The sequence below is a fragment of the Diorhabda sublineata genome, chromosome 11 (genome assembly GCF_026230105.1).
Source record: "Diorhabda sublineata isolate icDioSubl1.1 chromosome 11, icDioSubl1.1, whole genome shotgun sequence".
NCBI classification, from domain to species: Eukaryota; Metazoa; Arthropoda; class Insecta; order Coleoptera; family Chrysomelidae; genus Diorhabda; species Diorhabda sublineata.
Window position 1 is genome coordinate 9,610,078 of NC_079484.1, and position 21,952 is coordinate 9,632,029.

At 31.8% G+C, this 21,952-nt stretch overlaps 1 protein-coding gene across 3 annotated transcripts; it reads right to left on the minus strand.

Moving 5' to 3' along the window:
• Positions 1–83: 83 nt before the first annotated feature.
• Positions 84–21,549, minus strand: LOC130450510 (heterogeneous nuclear ribonucleoprotein 87F-like). Of its 3 annotated transcripts, XR_008910582.1 has the most exons (9): positions 21,389–21,527; positions 21,053–21,281; positions 20,747–20,995; positions 20,549–20,689; positions 17,194–17,349; positions 17,005–17,133; positions 16,877–16,952; positions 11,228–11,525; positions 84–1,300 (listed from the first exon to the last, which is right to left on the minus strand). XR_008910582.1 is itself a non-coding variant. In XM_056788950.1 (8 exons), the coding sequence occupies exons 1-7, from the start codon at positions 21,401–21,403 to the stop codon at positions 16,882–16,884; spliced, it is 990 nt and encodes a 329-aa protein (XP_056644928.1). In that variant the 5' UTR covers positions 21,404–21,527; the 3' UTR covers positions 88–1,300; positions 16,877–16,881. The 3 variants fall into 3 exon arrangements, 2 of the variants coding, with proteins under 2 accessions (XP_056644928.1, XP_056644929.1); XM_056788950.1 differs by lacking the exon at positions 11,228–11,525 and having other exon boundaries at positions 88–1,300; XM_056788951.1 differs by lacking the exons at positions 84–1,300; positions 11,228–11,525 and having other exon boundaries at positions 14,590–16,952; positions 21,389–21,549.
• Between the last annotated feature and the right edge of the window lie 403 nt (positions 21,550–21,952).

Below are 21,952 nucleotides of genomic sequence, written 5' to 3' on the forward strand. Positions count from 1 at the left end.
CTTTTGTCTAAAAACTTTTTTCGAAAAATGCATACTTTTTGAGTTATTAATTTTTTGCAAAAAAAATGACCGTTGCAGACCCTTATAAATTATTTTTTTACGAGGAAACCCTTAAAGATATGAAAATGGTTTGTGCTCGGTTGCTTCTAGCAAAGTCAAATGTATTTGAATCTATGTTGAAAAGTTTTTCGTTTTATACAGGATGTGTATAAAAAGTGTTCCAAGTTTAACTTCATAAATATCAAATTTCTTTATTTTTTTTTAAATGGAACCACCCGGTTTTTTCTATTCTAATGCATTCAGGGGTAAAAAATAAGATAGATCCATGTATACTTTCCTATATCCAAACGTAACCGTTATCCAGATATTAAATGTTTTTTGTAAATTTTTAGAGATGCAGGTGTGGTCTAAATTTTATTTTGACGCGATGGTACAAGAACTAAGAAGTAAAAAAGTATGTTTTATCTTGTCAAGGTCTGAAAAAAAATCAAATTTAATTGATGGTATAGGAAAGTATACATGAAATTGCTTTATTTTCTACCCCTGAATGCATTAAAATAGAAAAAACCGGGTAATTCTATTTGAAACTTGGTATTTATGAAGTTTAACACTTTTTATACACACTCTGTATAAAATGAAAAATTTTTTAACATAGATTCAAATACGTCTCTTCTTACCAAAAGCAACCGAACAGACACCATTTTCATATTTTTAAGGGGTTCCTCGTAAAAAAATAATTTATGAGGGTCTGCAGCGGTCAGATTTTTTACAAAAAAATTAATAACTCAAAAAGTATGAATTTTTCAAAGAATGTTTTTATACAAAAGTATACTAAAATTTTACGTAGATTTCAAAAATGTATTAATATACAGGGTCTTACATTTAGAATAACAAAGTTACAGTCGGCCAATATTTTAGTTAAAAAGATCGTATCCGAAATCCCGAACGTAGAAATTTTCATGATTTTACTGTAAGTATTTTGCCATATATAGATTACTTTTAACTCGTCGTGGGACACAACTTGAATAATTCTTCAATAGGAATAAAATAGAAAATCTATTTTGTAATATTGACCCCTTGTACCAATAAGTTTTTTTGTGTAGATTTTCTCACATTTTAACTAAAATTGTGTATTTTTGATATACCTTTAACGAATCACCCCATTCAATAGATTTGTGAATCTCGGTGTCTCGAGGTGTATGCACCATGCATATTTATGTGATTTATTCACTTTTTACCTGTTTCACATACTCACATATCCCTTGGCGATGTTCAAAAGACCATACTTGTTGTGTCGACGCTAACAGACAAAAAGAAAAAAAACATCAATAGGACAAAAAAAAATAATTATAACAATTATAAATTTTATAATAAACGAAAATGTTAAAATATAGAAACTTCAGTATGATTATTTTTGTTGGATAAAAAAATTTATTATTTAAATATGAAATTGATATAACTGAAAATTATTAAGTAAATACAGTAATCCCCTTATAACACGCAAATACCCCATATAACGCGGGAATGTCAAATATATTCTTGTACATACTGCGAAATTTATTATTTGTATAATTATGATAACTATTTTTGCACCTGTATAAATTATGTTGTTATAAAATTATTTTTCGAAGTTTGTGTATTAAAAAGTGTGAAAATTCCATTTTAAATAATATTTAAAAATATTTAGTTTGAAGCCATAACAAGTGAAAAGAAAACAAAATCCAAGTTAAAAAGAAAATTTATTTTCCTACAACAAAAAATTGGTATTTTGGATCAGCTAAGTAATGATAAAAAAATCGACAGTAAATGATCTAAAGATAAATGAGTCAACAAAATGATTTGGATAAAAGATGGCAATCAAAATAATCTATATCTATAAAAGGGGATGTCCCGATTCATTCACTCATCAACGCCCAGCCAAGGCTATTAAAGTTAGTATGTTTGTACCGGTGTGAAGAGGTTCGCTAAGAAAGGATTTTGCGACATTTTAAAGGGGTAAAACGAGATATGTTTGCAAATTCGATTTTTTCGTTTTTACACTAAAACATTCTCCGTACAAATACCTAAAAACCAATTTCTGCGATTTTCAAAATTCGACTTGGAAAGGGTTCAAAGAGTTGGAACAAAAATTTTTATTACCGAACCACATATTTAGCAATTCCAATTCATTTCTTCGTTTTTGGAAATTTCTTGTTGATTTATTTAAAAAGGGTTAATTAATTTGATGGAGAATGCATGGAGTTTCGATCTATAGATTCTGTGTTACAAGTTGATAATGCTGTGCAATACCCATCAGAGTTCCTAAACACGCTCAATCCTCCAGGTTTCTCGGCACATAGACTTATTCTAAAGGTTGGAATACCGATAATGTTACGAAATCTCAATCCTCCTAAACTGTGCAACGGTACGAGACTACGTGAGAACGGTCTTCAGAAAAACGTAATCGAGGCTACAATTATAACCGGATGTGCCAGAAGGGAATCAGTCTTTATACCACGCATACCCCTTATACCTTCAGGCTACCCTTTTCAATTTAAAAGAATGCAATTCCCTATTAGAGTCTGTTTTGCTATAAAAATCAATAAATCACAAGGTCAATCTTTGAAACACTTCCAAACTGAATTAATGCATAGAATACATAAGTTATTTCTCATTGAATTATCCCAATATTACGCGAGGTTCAATAAATCGCGGGCGAAGCCGCGACGGACCTTGCTGGTATTCCTATAAATATCGTTTTTTATATTATTGTCCTTTCTATTATGTAATATCGAATGGTGTTGCGGGTCGAGGACTCAAAATACAAATGCAAGGATTTTTTAAAATGCCAACGTTTCATTCTTTTATTTCATCTTTATCAAGGATAAAAATATATGGTACATTATAACTCAAACGTTGATTCTTGATTTTAAGTCTCTTCTATTTTAAAATTAAATTTTTTTGATAATTTTTAAAAGAGTGATAAAAATTGATGTTTCAACATCTTTTCGTTTTTATCAAAATATTCCGAAAACGGTACACAGTATTTTATCTTTTATTTATATGTATTGGTTTCTTTAAATGATTTTTTCATCGATCTTATGTTTTATAAAACAATGTTCTCATTTGTTCATGTTATATTCGACGGGCTGATAAAATCAAGTCATGAACTGCATCGATATCTTCGAGGACTGACACAGAAACTGTTCTTTCCGATCGGTCATCATCGTCAATGGAAAATTTACCTCTTTCGAAGCTTGCAGTCCAATTTTTCACGGTCGCATATGAAGGACATTGATCACCAAGGGTATTAAACATGTCTTCGTAAATCTGCTCACCTCTTAACCCTTTTAAATACAGGTACTTGATTATGGCCCGTCAAACTTTACACTGACACTTCTAATAAGCTATTGACGGCACTATACTAAACGGAGATTTGTGAAAACTCTTGTCAATAAATCTGGGGTGATTGCTGACGTATCCTGGCTGATATTTTCCTTCAACTGAATGATGTCATAGGATTGTTCATGTAGACTTTTTGTTTGAGGTGTCCCCTAAAAAAAACAAGAGGCGTCAAGTCAGGACCAAGGGATATCACCCTTTTGGAAATTAGCCTTGTAGGAAACTTCTGTCTCACAGCCGCCATTGAGTCATTTGATGTGTAACAAGTCGCTCCGTCTTGTCGGAACCAAGTTCTCGTATTCGCTATTCTTTATCCCGCAAGTTCTGAAGTCAAATATTCCTCTAACATCGCTACATAACGGTCGGTGTTAACGGTTATGTTTCGTCCTCGTGAATCTTCAAAGAAGAAAGGACCAATAATTCCTTTGCTTGAGATTGCTGTCCATACCGTTACTTTCGGACTATGCAGTGGATGTTTAGTTTTTGGATTTTTTCGGTCCAATAACGACAATTTTGTCGGCTTACGAACCCATTTAAATGAAAATGAACCTCATCAGAAAAAAGGATACTGTCAAAAGTGGAAAATCGACTAAGCATTTCTTCAACAAAGTCGGTATCTTTTAATTCCTGTGTTAACTGGAGCTTATAAGGATACAGTTTAAGATCCAACTTAAAATTCGGTGTAAGCTTCGTCGCGACAAGTTTAAAGCCGTTGATCGCTTCCGAGTAAACACATGCGGATTTTCTCGTACTGACTCCTTCACCCAATCAATATTCTCTGTGGTCCTAGACGTTTTGCTGGTGGTTTAAACGTGGAACCGGTCTCTTCAAAACGCCTAATCCATATTTTAATTGAATTTACACTCGGAGTTTCATTAATATGTCTTAATCCATATTCTGAATGATACAATCGCCTTGTCAAGACGTATGAACTATTATTATCGTAAAACGTGTTAACATAAAAAGCGCGATGGTTTCCGTCGAAGTGACTCATGGCTACTAAAACTCCATGAGTGCAAATATCCAACAACGCTAGGCCCACGCACTGTTTACCTCGCGATAAAAGATGATACAATATGCACTTTCTATTGCGCCACCCTGTATAAATATTTAGAAATTTCTTTATTTTCTTGAACCTTTTGGTATATTAATGCTTCTAAATGTTCTTGATTTTAGGTATCTTCTGTTTTAGAATTAGTTTTTTTAATAATTTTCGAAAAACGGATAAAAATTTTGACATAGACTAAAATAATTGGTAACGTTGATTTTTGTCTGTCTTTCGAAAATTATTAAAAAAACTAATTTTAAAAAAGAAGAGACCTAAAATCAAGAACATTTACAAGCATTAAATATTTATATTGTTACACTATATGATTATTGTTTTACTTCCAATTTCACTATTTTTTGTTTACTTGTTAATTTTCATCAACTTTTGAGTTATAATGTACCATATATTTTTAGCCTTGATAAATACAGGGCGGGCCAGAAAGGCGAACGATTTTACAAACTCTCTTGCGTTTAAACGTTATGAGAGCTGCGAGGGTGGTGGGGATGAGTAGCTCGGTTATCGGAAATTTAGTCGCACTTCACCGGAGCGCAACGTGCATTGAACATTATTACAAAAATGGCGATTTTTTCGACGTGAGTTTGAATTACACGACAAAAATCAGTGTCCGACGGAAGGTGTGATTTGATCGTGGCTCAGAAAGTTCGAAGCTACTGGTTCGATTCTCAATCAGAAGCCTACGGGACGTCCAAGATCAACAAGAACAGAAGACACAATTCAACAAGTTAGAGCTTCAGTTCAACGTAATCTTGATCTATCGACTCGCAAGCGATCACGCCTCTGCGTCGCATTTTGTCAAAAGATCTGAAATTCAATTTGTGCAGCAATAACAGAAAATGATTTAATTTTGAGACGAGCTTTTGTTGGAAGTTGGAGTTTCAATATTCCGTTCTGTTCTCCGACGTAGCCAATTTTATGGGCATTTCAATAAACAGAAATGCCGTTATTGGGCTCAGAAAACCCAAGCGCAAAATATCAAAAGCCCCTGCATTCGCCGAAAGTAACCGTTTGGGCGGTCATATCAGCGTTCGGAATTATCGGAGCCTATTTCTTTCAAAATCAACAAGGACAATCTGTCACTTTTAATTCTGAACGATACATAGGCGTGTTAAGCGATTTTTTTATTTCAGAAACTGCAACAATTTGAAACCTATAAACGTACGACATGGTTTCAACAAGACGGCGCGACATGTCAAACATACATGCCTCTTTGGCGGTCGTAAACCAGATGTTTGCTGGCAAACTGATATCTCACCGAGGTGCCATTGCATGGCCGCCTAGAAGTCCGGATTTTTTTATGTGGGGATACCTGAAAGGTAGAGTCTAGTCCAATAACCCAACAGCGCTTAATCAGTAATCAGACAAACATTCGAGAAGATTTATCAGCTATTCCCCCCGCAATGTGCCAGCGAGTTTTTACCAATTTGAGATCTAGATTCGAGGAATGTTTACAGCGCGATGGTGCACACCTGGATGATGGTATTTTGAGAAATGAATTTCCCAGATGTATATTTGAAATAAAATGAAAAATTGTATGTAGAATATATTTAGTTTTTTTTATTATTATTTGTTTAAATTCGCAAAACTTTCTGGCCCACCCTGTATAAAATGAAAGATCCAAAAGTTGGCATTTTAAAAGACTCTTTGATAATTTTATTTTGAACCCTCAACCCACAACACCATTATTCGAAATTCCTATAAATAGTTGTTCAATAAAAGCAAAAGCCCAAAAAATTTTCAATCGTTTAAAGAAATTGGAAACAGTTTCTTCCGACAAGCAAATAAACATGGATAATTTAAACGCAACGCGTTATACGGGAATACTAAAACGCGAAACCAATCTACCGAATTATAGGAGGAATCACTGTACTTCTTTAATTAATTTTCTCTAGTCGACTTTGTTTTTCACGATCGACAATATGACTTCGAACAAATAGCAGTAGTCCAATCATTTTAGGTAGATTCAGGCAAGAATTTCGAAAAATCGAGATACCCAGCTATAAAATCGTTTAAACTTGTTCCTAAAACTCACATATAATTCGATATGAACAACAGTAAAAATCGGAGGTCAAGTCAAAAAATCGATTTTTTTACAAATAACTCGTTTCTTATGGGTTTTATATTTGTTATCAATATTGTAGAACATTAAATTTTCTTTTGAAACATTTGTTTCAAAACTTTTTTCATACGGTGAATCGTTTCTAAGATAGGGGGCGGTTAGAATCCCGTTTGAAATCAACTTGTAATCCCGATCGAAATAATAATAATTTAGATGAACTTGTAGCAGCATTTGAAGAAAAAAAATGTCAGTGGGAAGACGACGATGAAAAAGAAAAAATTTCAAATTAGAACTCATTGTCCTTATAATTATTTTTTGTTTGTTTTTTTTACATTTTCACAATCACAAATGTATCGATGACATTTTTTAATAAACATTAATTACATTTTTATTTCTTTCCAATTATTTTTTATTCATTCAAGAATAATTACTATAAATAAGGTTTGAATTATAATAAAAATTTTTCTCTCTACGATTTTGAAACTACACGGGCAGGTAAGTACCAATAAATGAATTTATACCTACTTGATTGGAAATGAATAATTAAGCAAAAAATATTTAAATATAATGTAATTGTTGATAAAAAATTAAAATTATTTTTAATTATATATTTAGCAATAATTTATAAGCTTTATAAGAGATTATTTCGATCGAGATTACAAGTTGATTTCAAACGGGATTCTATCGCAAAAACGATTCACCGTATGAAAAAATTTTTGAAACAAAATTTGTAGAAAATTTAATGCTCTACAATATTGATAAGAAATACAAATAGCCTAAAACCCATAGGAAACGAGTTATTTGCAAAAAATTTGCAAAATCGATTTATTTTTTTACTTTTGACCTCCGATTTTTAATGTTGCTAACATCGAATTATATGTGAGTTTTGAGAAGAGTTTTAGGAACAAGTTTAAACGATTTTATAGCTGAGTATCTCGATTTTCCGAAATTCTTGCCTAAATGACTGGACTACCCAATTTTTAGAGAGTTTGATTCGTATACTTAAGTTGGAACCATATGGAAAACTGTTTTATTAGTGGTTTTATGAAAAAAAATTATTCTTGATAAAAAGTTCTGCAAGGTCCAAAAGTTGAAATGCCACCATTAGATATCATTTTTTTTAAAGCAGGATACGAGGTTTGTCAAAAAATTTGAATTTTGTGCAAGAGTGAAATATTCAGAAAAATGTTATAAAGTTGTTTTGAATTAAAAGTTATATACAAATATGCAATTACAATACAATTTAGGTTCTGGGATTATTTACTAATCATTCCATACTAATTATTCTGGATAGATACAATTTATTTCTATTACCTGTTAAAAATATGATAACCTTTCTGTTTATTACTGTTTTTGAACAACCTTGCATTATAATTATTTATTGTACAAATTGAAAATACTATACAAAGAATTAAACAGAAACAAACATAATTAAATTTTAATTCAATGTCCTACAGCTTAGACATATCCACCTTTTCTTTGTAAACATTCAATTGTTCTTTTGTCAAAATTTTGTATTACTTTCCGTAGCTTATTTGGAGTAATTTTTTGGCATTCTTCAGAAATAATCCTATGGTCTACATCATCAAATGGTCCTCGCTGATAAACCTCCTGTTTCAAATAACCCCATAAAAAAGTCAAGAGGTGTCAACTCAGCAGACCTAGGAGGCCAAAAAATATCTAAATACCTATGAATCATTTTGCCATTGAACAAAGTTTCAAGGAGTATTCTAATCGCTTTGATTTTCTAATAATTGTAAGTATTATGAGGCATTTAAGGAATGTCGAAAAAAAACTCATTTTTTTGTACACACCACACTATACGTTCGTTTTAAAAGAATATTGGTTAAAAGAACGTATGACAATTTGGTTCCAACAAGACGATGCTTCCATCCATAGTACATTAAACGTTAGAATACTCCTTGAAACTTTGTTCAATGGAAAAATGATTCATAGGTATTCAGATATTTTTTGGCATCCTAGGTCTGCTGATTTAACTCTTCTTGACTTTTTTTTATGGAGTTACTTAAAACAGCAGGTTTATTAGCGAGGACCATTTGATGATGTAGACCATTATTATTTATTAGTGTTATTTCTGAAGAATGCCAAAAAATTACTCCAAATATGATGCGAAAAGTAATACAAGAGTTTGACAAAAGAACAATTGAATGTTTACAAAGAAAAGTGAAGATGTCTAAACTGTAGGACATTGAATTAAAATTTAATTATTTTTGTTTCTGTTTAATAAATATCTTTTGTTTGGATTTTTCAATTTCGATAATAATTATAATGCAAGGTTGTTCAAAAACAGTAATAAACAGAAAGGTTAGCATATTTTTAAGAGAAATAAATTGTATCCATCCAGAATAATTAGTATGAGATGTGAAAAATAAAGATACTTTTCTCTTGCAAAAAATTCAAATTTTTTGACAAACCTCGTATACTGCTTTAAAAAAAATGATATCAAATGGTTGCATTTTAACTTTTGGACCTTGCAGAACTTTTTATCAAGAATAACTTTTTTTCATAAAACCACTAATAAAAAATTTTTCTATATGGTTCCAACTGAAATGTCTATATTTGGTAATTTATAAAAGAATTGAAGATAAGCTATACGTTATTTCCACTATGACAAAAGTCAACTTGAGTCTTTTTCTCTACGCAGAAATCTGAATAAACACTTAAAGGTTCCACTCATCTCAAATACATGAAATTTTATTACCAAGTAAAGCTTACTTCAAATCTTTTTTATGTAGATAGGTGAAACGTGAACAGAAGGCAAAGCGAATTTAGAAAACAGTCAATTCCATAATCAAAATTACTTCTAATTAGAATAAAATATATTTTGGATGAACTTATTAACAGTAAGCTGACAAAAAAAATAATTCACATTTCCGGTGCATCCGAGTTAGGGATACCGTTTTTTGGCATCTAATGAATAAAACCAAAGAGTTTAAATTTTGAGAAAAAATATCATGTACACCGTTTTTAGTGTTAAATTAAAAATTGTTGTAGAAGAAATTCGATAAATGATTAATGAATTCTTCTGTATGGAATTTCTCCATCTAGAGTCTCATTTCGACAGCAGCCATGTCTGTTTCAGTCTTCCAATGATTTTTTTTTAATGATGTTAGTTTATAATGATTTATGTGAGTTTTTTTCTTTTGATTGTGATATGTTTCTAATCCTCCTGAGTCCTTTTTCTATTTGGATTCATGATTTTAATCTTTGTACTCTTCATCTTCATGTCTTCATTGGGAAAGTATTTTTCATACTTCTACAAATTATTTTTCTACTGATGTTATATAAGATGTGTGGTATAGATTTCGAATGCTTATTTCTGGCTTTCCTTTTGTATGTGATGTTTCTAATTTTTCTGACTTTTCTATTTTATTATTACTATTGGGAGTTATGATTTTATTCCTTCTATTACAGTTTTGCTTGACTCTTGGCCTTTATGGGATGCCTCCATTGAGAAAGCTCTTATCTCAGAAGGAGCCATTTTTCTTTAAGTTATATGAGAATTCTTGTTTTTTTATTGTTGTTATATCATATGATTGGTGTAAGTTTGGAATGCTCCTGAATTTTCTTTAGTATTTTATGAGTTTCTAATGCTTTTAACTTATGTTTGGTATTTTTGACTATTCCCTGCAGATTGAAAACTTGCTCGGAGCCAACCCATACCAAAAAAAGAAGAGACGGTTCCCAACAAGTACCGTCCGATTGCTTTAGCCACAACCATTGCCAATAGCATGGAGAAAGTCGTTAACCAGCAAATCTTGAGTCTTCTAACATCATTAGCAATCATCAATGCAGTTTTCGTGAACATAAATCAACCGGGGACCTTCTGGCCTGTCACCAACAAATGGACTGAAGCTATAGAGAAATTTGGGGAATCCAAAGCAATCCCACTGGACATATCGGAGGATTTTGACTGGGTTTGGCATGCTAACCTTCTAAATTAATTAAGATCATGCGGTTTGTCGTTGTCCCTTATCGACTGACTTAGTAGCTTTCTCAAAGACCGATCCATCCAGGTCGCTATCGATGGATACACCTCAGGAAGGTTTGAGGTCAACGCAGATGTTTCCCAAGGATGCATCTTGTAACCTACTCTTTCTCCTGTAAATCAACGATCTACTCGACAAAACTGCAAACTGTTATACTCAACTTGTAGGCACAGACTTTTGTATTGTCACTTGTACTTCAATATTTTGGAAATCCTGATTCAGCTTCTGGTTGGATTATTGTATCTCTGAAAATATTTTATTGTTCTTGGGAATTATTTTATTATGCTCTTCATCGTAGTTATCCTCCTCTTGCACGCACAGATTTTTCTTGTACCCCTATATTTTGGAAATACTTTATTAGCTTCTGATTGGATTATTGGATCTCGGAAAATCTTTTATTGTTCTTCGGATGTTTTATTATGCTGTTCATCGTACAGTTATGCAAGCAACTAGTTCATTTTTTTATGCTATTTTCTATTTGATTTGATGTCATATTCAATAACTCCCAAATATTCGACATAATTGTTTTGGTAGGAAGATCTAATGTTGGTTCAAAACCCCTCCAATGATGTGTTGTAGATTACACTTTCAGAATCCCAGTAGTTATATTCAGAATAAATTTAAGCTGATTTATTGGTCGAAGTGAGGAAAATTCAGTTAATTGTATATCACATTTTGAAATTTTATGAGTAATTGTTCTACCACTATTACCACTGACACTATGGCCCTCAAAGAGCCTTGGCCTCGTCCACTACATTCTTCCAGTCATCACGATTCGTCTCCACCCCCTCACACCTAGCTCCCGACGATCCTCTTCGACATCATCCATCCACCGTTTGCGCCATCGCCTAGGGGGCTTCTGCCGATACGCTTTGCGCATCCCCCACTCCTCAGGCATATGCTCCAAGTGACCTAGCCATTTGAGTTTGGCCCTCTTGACTTCTATCACCAGACTTGGGTGTTCATGGAGCCGGTAGAGCTCAGTGTTTGTACGTATGCGCCCCACGCTCTGCAGAATTGTTCGTTAATCATAAAAGTATAAATTTGATTATGAAAATAAGTTTTCTACAGGATGTAAAATAATGCCTATTTTAATTAACATGATAACGCATCAATAAAAAATGTCATTATTTTAAACGAAACCTATATTATTGTAATAATTGATGAATATCACAAATTATTATGTTCATATTGTAAAAATCGCCATACCTCAGTGAAAATGCAAAAGTTTGTGTAAGATGTTCACATATACATATAATTTCCCTATCTTACCTAACCCAGGTTTTCCTAACTACTAAACTATTCTCTGACAAAAATAAACCTGTATCTTTATCATTGCTTTCTCAAACCTGAGCTAAATAAACATTTAAAAGTTCAACATTTTTCTATACAGGGCAGTGTAGCTCTATTTATTAAAAATAAAAGCCAATGCCTTGTATTGAAATAGTTTTACCACAAGAATACTCCTATCCTAACCAGTGTTGGGAATTAATAATACTCGCAAAAAAAGTATTTTGATAGGCATACAAATCATTTTTCAAGTAACATGACATGGTTTCATATAAGTTATTCATATTTTAAAATTAAAGATAACGAGGATTAAAATTTTAAGGGATTTTGAGAATTTTTTGGAAGCCAATTTTTAATGTTTGAAAGCAGACACTATACTGAACACACGGTTTACACTACCACAACACCAACAATTACACAATCTGACGCGTGTTTCGATAACCAAGATATCATCTTCAGAGACTGAATGTGAATTGAGTTAATGTGTGTCAGATAGTGTAAATGTGAGTGTTGTTGTGAATGAAACATGAATATCTCAAATGGTTTCAGAAATTCCATTCATTCATGATTTCTGGATCAAAGGTTCCATAATCATTAATATCTGTCTAATATGGTACAGCATTGTGACAAGCTTGTCCATTACACTGTCCACAAGATAAAGAGCACTGGAACCCCGCTTTCCTGCATCCACATCTTGAGTCACATCCATTTTGTAGTTACAGAATACTGCAGGTGGTAAAATAGTCATGATAGGTTCCAGGAATTCGTTACGCATTGTTCATCCCCATTCATACATTTCTAAATCAAGCCCTAACAAAGTTTGAATTTGATAATAAACGCGATTGAAATGTTGGTGAGCTGCTCCATTCGTAATTTTTCAACTTCCGAAAGAGGTTATGAGTGTTATTAAATTGATAAATTTCAGAATTGTTAGAAAGAATGATTGAATTTAATCTAATAGTTAATAAAAAATGATAATTATATATTTAACAATAAATTATAACCTCAATATTACGAGTTTTTGATTAGGACTACCAGTTGACCAGTGCTCCGTTATGTTCTCTCTCCTCGAAACGCATCAGCAAATAAAACGTAAAATTATCAAAAAACAATCCCTGTGCATAGATTTGATAACAAAGTTTTCTTCTATATCTCATTTACTGACCCGATAATAACTCTTTCCTGGTAGGGAAAGGACTACCTCATTTCGTCCTCAGAAACTTTTGGGTCAGAACAATTCGTATTTTGATGTCTTCCCCAAAAATTTTTGCATTTTCATAGGAAAAAGTCATATCTTTTGAAGTTATCTAAAGGAACAGTTCTCTGATTTGGTTCAAAGTCGCCTTAATCTCATAGAACATTATTTAATTCAGCTGCGACGGTTTTGTTTAATGATCATGGGCCGAGAATCTCTCATTAATTACAATCATTTCTTCCATTCTGCTGTTCTCCAAATTTTTAATTTCAGCTGGTACTCAAAGTTGAGCACCAAAAACGTTTTTCACAAAATCCCCTCCACTGGCTCAATATATATCTAGTTAATATTTTCTCTGTAAGCAATTTTTTTAAAGTTAAGCCCGTGTTGAAATAAAAAGCACTTTTGTTCAAAAAATAGGTAGTCCAAGCGCCTAGCGTTACCAAATGGTAACTGACTGGTAACAAATAAAATATTTCTCATCTTTGTTTATACCCTAACAATTAACGGTCACAATATTTTTAAAATGAAAAGGTATATACTTGCACAAAGTTTGGTTCCATGGAATTTCTTTGAACTAACAAAAACTATCAGGTAAACAAAGCTCGTACTTGCTGATGCCCGGTCTAAAATATATGGTTTTGTTTTGTTTAATTTTTTTAACTGGCCTTAATAGAAAGCGCTATCTCGTTAATATGAAATAAAATAAAACTACAGCAAAAAATTTTAGGGGGATCTACACCCGTTTCCAAATGGTAACGCTAGGCGTTAAAGGATAAAGGAAGATATATTAACTAAACTACTCCTCGGAATTTAGCTTTTAGTATGAAGTGATTTGTTAATTATCCTATGAAAAAAGTGTATGCCTTACATTTTTTAAGTTCCCAACTCTGAACCTAACATAATCTATAAAAATACATACCTATTCACTTTTCTAATCTCACGAACTATCACTGTCTTAATTTTTTTCTCTACACTAACATTTGTCATGATTTCTGTAGGTCCTAATAAAATCCTATAAATCAGACCTGAATAAAATCCACCCCGTCCTCATGAAGAGCTGCTTTTTCAAAAAATTCATTATACTGCTTATTGTGTTTGTCAACTTAATAATATTTCATTCATATATAAAATGGAGTTTTAAATTTTGGTACAAAAATTCATTCAAACTCCACCATTTTATTTTAGTAATTTATCAGTTTTAAGGAATGGGTTTTAGTTATCAGAAAATACAGTTTGTGATCGTTAGAAATTACAGAAAACGAGAGTTATTAAGATGAAAATGATCAAAAATGAACTGTGGAAAAAGTTGAGCTATATACATTTTAAATATTTTATTTAACTAAAAGAAACTTCACTTTTGTGAAAACGATATTATAGCAATGAGTACACTCATTTGATTTTCACATTTTTACATCTTGCTTATCTAGATGAGTTCAAAAGCTGTTTAGAAACTTGATTTTTCATACTTAACGTTCGATATCTATTAAATGTAAAAAATTTGGTTAATCTCCTGAAAAGTAGACAACAACAACAACAAGTTTACAATCAGTTCAATGTTTGTGAATCGTAAAAGCTAAATGTTGCCTTCTTCTAACGAGTAAAAGCATTTTAAAATCGGATTTAAGTAGATTTCTTAGCCATATTGACAAGTGCAAATTTCCATTTTCCCCGATTTCTTGTTATATAAAAGAAAAAGTCTGCTAATGGTTAACGACGCTGGGTTGAAGAGAGCTCTCAGAAGTCTTTGTAAACCAGATAAGATGACCTGAGGTGGATAAATCTTTTCCCGTTACTGGTATTTACTTTATATTCAAAGCTAATTTGGCATCTTAATTAAAACCGGAGTTTAAACATTTTTGGGCAAATTGTACAGTCCTAAAGCATAACTCTCCTTAAAGGAGCTATCTTACTCAGTGGCCAAGATTGGAAGTTGGAAGTGGGGTGCAAGATAAAATCTAATACTAAAAATGGTATTGTAAGATATTGTTTCATGTTATAATTGGATTTTTGCACTGCGAGGGGAACTAAATAGAATTGTAATTGTCGTTGATAGTTCCATCAAGTCATCAAGTCAAATACAACTATTACATACAAAAAACTAATATAAATCAAACAAACGAAAAGGTTCAAACGAAGGAAATATAAATAAAAATAAACAGTAGACAGTAATCTAATTATACATGATCCACGTCTTTTCAAATTGTCATTGTTTTAAATCAAAGCTAGATGTCTTGATTTCCGTCTGGCATAAATTACCAAGTTTTCCTCTAAATCAATGTTTTTAACCGCAATGGCTAGTAAGCTAAATATGATAAACGTTGTTGGAACATAGAATTCCTCAGATAGTTTTTGATGCGTTTCAAGAAATTGAAAAATAGTTATACCTTTGCAGTGGACACAGGGAAAGTCATAAACAGTTGAAGAAGTTCGAACAAATTAGAGAATTCATTCTGGTTGTGAACCTTTTCAGACCAAATTTGGCAAAAGATATCGATCAATTTGGTCTGATTATATTTCATTTTTGAAAAGGCTGAAGTTTCATTTAACGGAGAACTCAGAACAAAACATCTTTGATATGGTCTTTATAAAGTTCTTCATCTTCTTCATCAAAGCCGTCAGCAATAATTCCATGTGGCCGAGTAGAGCCACATCACTCAATGTATCTGACAAAGGGTAGTAAAACATTTAGAGGTGAATCATATACAGAATGAATATCTCACCTTACTTTAGGTGAAAGTTTTATATTGCGCTGAACTGTTAGCCCCTCAAAGCCGTATCTAATAAAATCAAGCGCTTCATTAAAAATATTTTGGAACTCTTCTTCATATGTACATTGAAAGGATGTTAGTTCTTTTCAAAAAAAGTGCTTCATAACATTCAATACAAAAATAAACTCAAGCTTGGCAATATTGAGTTTTTGAGTCAATTGCTTCAATATTTTTCAGGTGTGCAGGATATCAAATGTTGTTATACTGCTCCCGAGCTTTCATATCTTCTCCTTTTTTCTTAACTCTTTGAATGCATATGCTGCAATTTTCTCTTAAATACGTACCCGATATACGCCTTTCCATTCATATTTTGATACTGCACTATTTCCAATACTCAAAATACTATAGAAAACTAAGGTGCCCAACAAATAGAGTGGAAATAAATCATAATAGTTCAAGTTATTGCGACATTTGAAATTTGCACTTATAAGTGAGAATTGAATTGATCTATGATACTCCTAACAGCTGAAATATAGAAGGTAATAAGAGTATAGGTAATGACAGTAGACAGCAAAAATAAACACATTCTGATGAAGAAATTGAAAAGCAAACACAATATCGATTCTATTCAACTTCTTTTTTTGTATTTTACCTAATCAATTTTCCACTCATTAAATTGACAAACACAAATCCTACCTGCTGATATACCTGAAATCTATTCATGAACCTAAACCTGAATATTATAAAAAACCAATGAATACTTTTATCATATTTCTTTAATAAATATTGGAAACACATTTACATATATATAGCCTATTTCTAATGTAATATATAGTCCAAAAATAAAAAAAAATCTTCATTGCTGACTAAGAAACCTAATTTAAATTTATTTCTACATAAACACTGACTACTATATTATATTTTAATGTTAAATAATTAAAATTAACCTTAGCAAAGGAAATTCAATCAGTCCACAAATTTCAAATGTCAATTTTTCGAACAGAAACATTGAAAATTTTATTAACGATCAGTCCCTGATGACTTTTGTGTGTTAAATAAAAAATGGTATGTAAAAATAATTTTGAATTGATATGAAATGTACACCTGCACTGCAAAATTAATTTGTACAACAACCTTTCTCAAGCAGTGGATCAGCGCACTTACATGCTTTAAAATCTCCTTGGCCCAGGACCTCCTTGGTTGCCATTGGAATAACCTCCACCACCGAAACCACCGGCATCTACATTTGAAAATAATTAAGAACAAGTGGTTATAAAATTTGGACAACTTACTGTATGGAGCGGATCGTGGTTGCTGGTAACTGTTTCTCATCGCACCACCACCATAACCTTGTTGATAGTTGTTACCAAACCCATCTTGGCCACCCTGATTCCATGGACCGCTATTTTGATTGAAACCACCTACATCAAATATATATTTATCTATAGCAGGAAATGTTGCTGATAATGTTTAAAACTAACCTTGTCCCCAAGGTCCACTAGGACCCCCCATTGGCCCCCCTGGTCCACCAGGACCTTGGTTATGCCAAGGACCTTGGTTCCAAGGTCCATTACCATAACCTCCAGGACCACCTTGATTCCAATCACCTTGTCCACCTCGGTTCCAATTTCCACCTCCTAAAATAACACAAGACACATGAAAATTCTTTAAAATAATTATAAAATTCCATTATTTGTTAGGAATTAGATGGATGTGACAATGATTAGCTTTATCATCAATTTATACATTGCTCTTGTATTGCATTTACAAGGGAAAGCACCTGATATGTTCAAAATTATAATAAGTTCTAGTTAAAGGCTTACAATATTGTCCAAATAAGCAAAATTATAAATGATACAGCAGGGCATCGTTTATCTGAAATTCGTTCTGATATATATCATGATATGTATCATAGCAAAAATTCAAACATTATGCCTCTTAAAGCTGATTACACTCCTAGCCCCTTATCAACAATTATGTAGATAAAATCATTGGTGTTTCAGAAATGTTTATTTGCTTAGATATTGTCTTAAAACAAACTGAAAGCGATCAGTTTCAATTGTCTGTCCAAAAAAATGCTTGAAAAATATTGAATTTTTATAACCAATACCTTTTTTATGTATGCGTGTAACAAAGTTAGATTTTACAAAATTCGAATATAGACACTTTAGGGTAGTATAAACCATACAAATTAATAATCTTCCAAAACGGTTAAAAAAATTATTTTACAGAGAGCATCCTAAACAGAATTCCAGAGCACCAATGACATTTGGATTATTATGTTATAGAAAGAGGCACTTTATAACTAAAATTTAGCAATTCATTTGGTTTGACATGTGTTTTTTGGAATGTCAAAATATTCAATATAAATATTGTATTATGCTAAGAAAATATACAAACATGACAATAACTATACCAAATAAAGTATTCATGAGTATGCTAAAAGGAGAGAAAATACTGAAACAGTGGTGTATTGTAATGAATAGGGACAAGTTCTTTTGATAACATGTAATTGGTTTTGTTGTAAAGATAAGTTAACTTTTAATTAATTAAGGTACCTCAAATAGTAGTATTTTTAGTTACATTTACGCACGTACTAACTCAAAGGGTCTGCAACAGCTAAATTTTAATCTAAATTAAATTAAAAGACTGAAAGAAGACTTTACAGATTCTTTTAAAAAGTAAAACAAAGAGTAATGGAATAGGTATTCTATTTTGTATAAATATGAATATAAATCATTATAAGATCTATATTTTCCATTAATAAAAAAAGTATTATAAAATTTATGGGAATACCCCATTATTATAACAGGAAAGTTCAATAAGAGAAAAGATTAGAATTAATACTGGATACATGGGTTCTTTCAGAAGAAAACATTCATAAAATGTTTAAAATATCTATATCTATATAAAACTGCAACACAATACTATTCTATGATTTTTTGTTCCAACTCCAAACTGATATTGTGATGGGCAGAAATAGAAATGTAAGACTCACAAAAGGTTTTTTACCCCATAAATAGGTGCTATAGTGAAAAGACGTTACATAGAAATCCTCCAAAATATAGAGTTATGAAATGTCACAGAGGAGTGGGTTAATGATAATAGTGGTAGTGGCGTTATTGAGGATGATCCACTTGACATCTCTGATGTCTTCCTCCCAACAATGATGGTATAAGACATAAAAAATACAAGTGGGAAGAAGAGACTTCTCTCGAGTAAACAAGTGCAAACTGATAATACCACAAACACATCTGATGTATCATGTTTTCCAATAAAAAAAAGCACTTTCACGTGTATTTCTACTATTAAACACCTTGATATTAACTGATATACAACTAAACTTATTTCATGGATGCTTTTATTCCACATATTTTAGCAGTCATAAAATCGTTATCTGTGGCAAAATCAACTCTTAGTCGTCAAAATAGCAACAAGTCACTCTACCCAGTAGCATTTTGTCTAACAGGCCCGTCTCTCTCATACACAATAGGCACTGATAACATAGTACCTATTTGGAACAGATTTCAGGTGGTATAAAATATATCCAGACATCTAAAAGAGGAATATACTTTTGTTATACCTGATACCACCTCTACAAAGCAATTATTTGGCTGACTTAATCTCACTAAATGGGAATTTCTGAAACTATTTGTAATATTCCTATATACATCAGTCACTGAAGATTATAACTTGTTTATGGAAAAACGCACACCAGACAGTGTAGTTGTGAGTGTTGGTGTAGTGGTAATGTAAACTTACTCCAAAAATTTTTTAGTACATATAAGGTTGTTTTAGAGGGTTCCAAAAGTACCTTAAAGGTGGGGACATATTTTGCTTCATAGCACTCATTACTTTATGCATATTGAATGTCAATAATTATCCAATCATATCAGAATAGGCGGTCATCTACAGCAATAGAGATGTGTAGATTATAACTTTTCTCTTCTCCCACGAAATCTTATCTAAACATTTATCCAATCATTATATCAATCGTTGAAAGCATATTGTGGAAAATGTATGTATTATTTCTTTTATTTATTATAGATTTCAAGCACTTTACAGTTAATCATACTTATAATTTCGTAGATACAGATTCCAGTTCATATATATGTCACAATATAGCCAATGTGCTATGCGGTAAATTAAAGATTATAAATTACTGGTAAGCCAATAGAAATTCCCTATATTGATCCTTTTTGTTGTAGAAAAGTGTTGTCTAAAGGACATTGCTAACTTTCATACAATGTCTTCTCCTATATTTTTGATCAATTTTCAAAATAAAACACCACGGCAGAAAGAGGCGCAATACCACAAATAGTATTTCCACAACCAAAGAACAAGGATGTTGTAAACAAAATAATACCATCAATACAGACTGACCTGACATATTCTGTGTCCATAAACTCACAATTTTAATTTAAATTTACTGTTAATTTTCTGCATAAACACAAGTACCACTTCAGTGCTTTTCGACAAATAATTTAATTTTTTAATTTAAAAGTAATTTTTTTAATTTTGGCTGCATAAACCAAACTTTTTATTGATGTATAAAGAAATCATACAACAATAAACTAAAATTATGCTAAAAATGAAAAATATTTTTTTCCAACAACCCATTAAAAAAATGTTTCTCTCACCTTAACATAACTTATTTTAGCCCCAAAAAGGATCTGAAGTGCAGCAAAAAATTTTTGTAGTAAGTTTAGGGTGGAGCCCCACTTATAAATATTTACCTTTTTGTTTCATCTTCAAATTCTTATTATTATAAATAAAATAAAAAAAGCAAAAGCAATAATATTCCAAGTTTAAATACATTTTTTTTTCGTGACATACCTTGATTGAAGTTTCCTCCTCTTCCAGCTCCACCCACGGGACCTCCTCTACCTCCACCTCTAGGAGCACGGTCCATTTCTGCCTTACTCAGTGCTTTTTTAACGTCTATATGTTTCCCTTTAATGCTATGACTACGTTGTACTGAAATAAATTCAAAATTAAGTAATGGTATTTCTAGGACTAATTTCAATAACTTACAAACTATTTTATCGACTGAATCATAATCTTCAAATTCAACAAAACCAAATCCTCTTTTTTTTCCAGTCTCCTTATCTGTTACTATACTAACAGTTAAAATTGTTCCGTACTTTCCAAAATATTCCTTCAAATCTTCTTCTTCAATGTCATCTTTCATACCACCCACGAATAACTTTTTAACAGTAGCTCCTGATTCCGGTCTTCCAATATCTTGTCTTGGCACTGCTCTCTTAGGTTCAACTACCCTTCCTAAAATTCTTAATATGTTAAACTCACACCTAGAAGAAAAAACAATGTTTTACTTACCATCCACTCTGTGTGGTCTAGCATTTTGTGCATCGTCTACCATATGAGCTTTAGAGTAAGTGATAAACCCAAAGCCTCTCGATCTTTTTGTTGTAGGATCTTTCATAACGACAACGTCTACTATTGTACCCCATTGTTCAAAATGTGACTTCAAAGATTCATCAGTAGTACGGAAATCTAATCCACCAATAAATAATTTGCGGAACTGTTCTGGTTCCATTTTTTCACCCTAAAAAAATGCTCGTTAGCTGTGATACTCGTCTATGAACATAAATTTCAATATTTCAATAAAGAACGCATCTTTCTACTTATTCCATTTTGTTAAAAATTACTTACTTCTTCGCGTTTCATATTGACTAATTATAATAAATTTCAGTTGATTTAAGAAAATTTGTTTGAAAATAAAATCTTGTCTTCGACTAATCCTCAGCAACCATCCACAATAAAATGGCGTTGGTGTTAAAGATTCGCAATGGCGACTGACGTCAAATGAAGTGACTAGTCTATAAGTCCATAGAACAAAAATAACAATTAGTTTTTTGTTCTGTGCATGAAACACACTATCAAAACTATATGACGCAGTTTGCTCTTTGTAAGGCCGGTGCTCCATGCATCTGATTTCTGATGGTACGTAACAAATTTTGGCGCGAATTTTCATTCGAATATTTTGAAGAATCTATTCAACGTCGAATATTTTGAATTCCGTTTAATTTTTTTCCGATATCAGACCTAACTTTTTAATATGTTTTATATTTTTGTTTGGTTTAAAATTGAAACTCTGTGCAAAGGCTACCAATATTTTGGGTGAGAAATATTTTTTAAAAAATAAAACTACAGGAGCATATTATAAATCACTAAGCGAAACACAGACACATGGTACATACATGAAAAATATTTAAA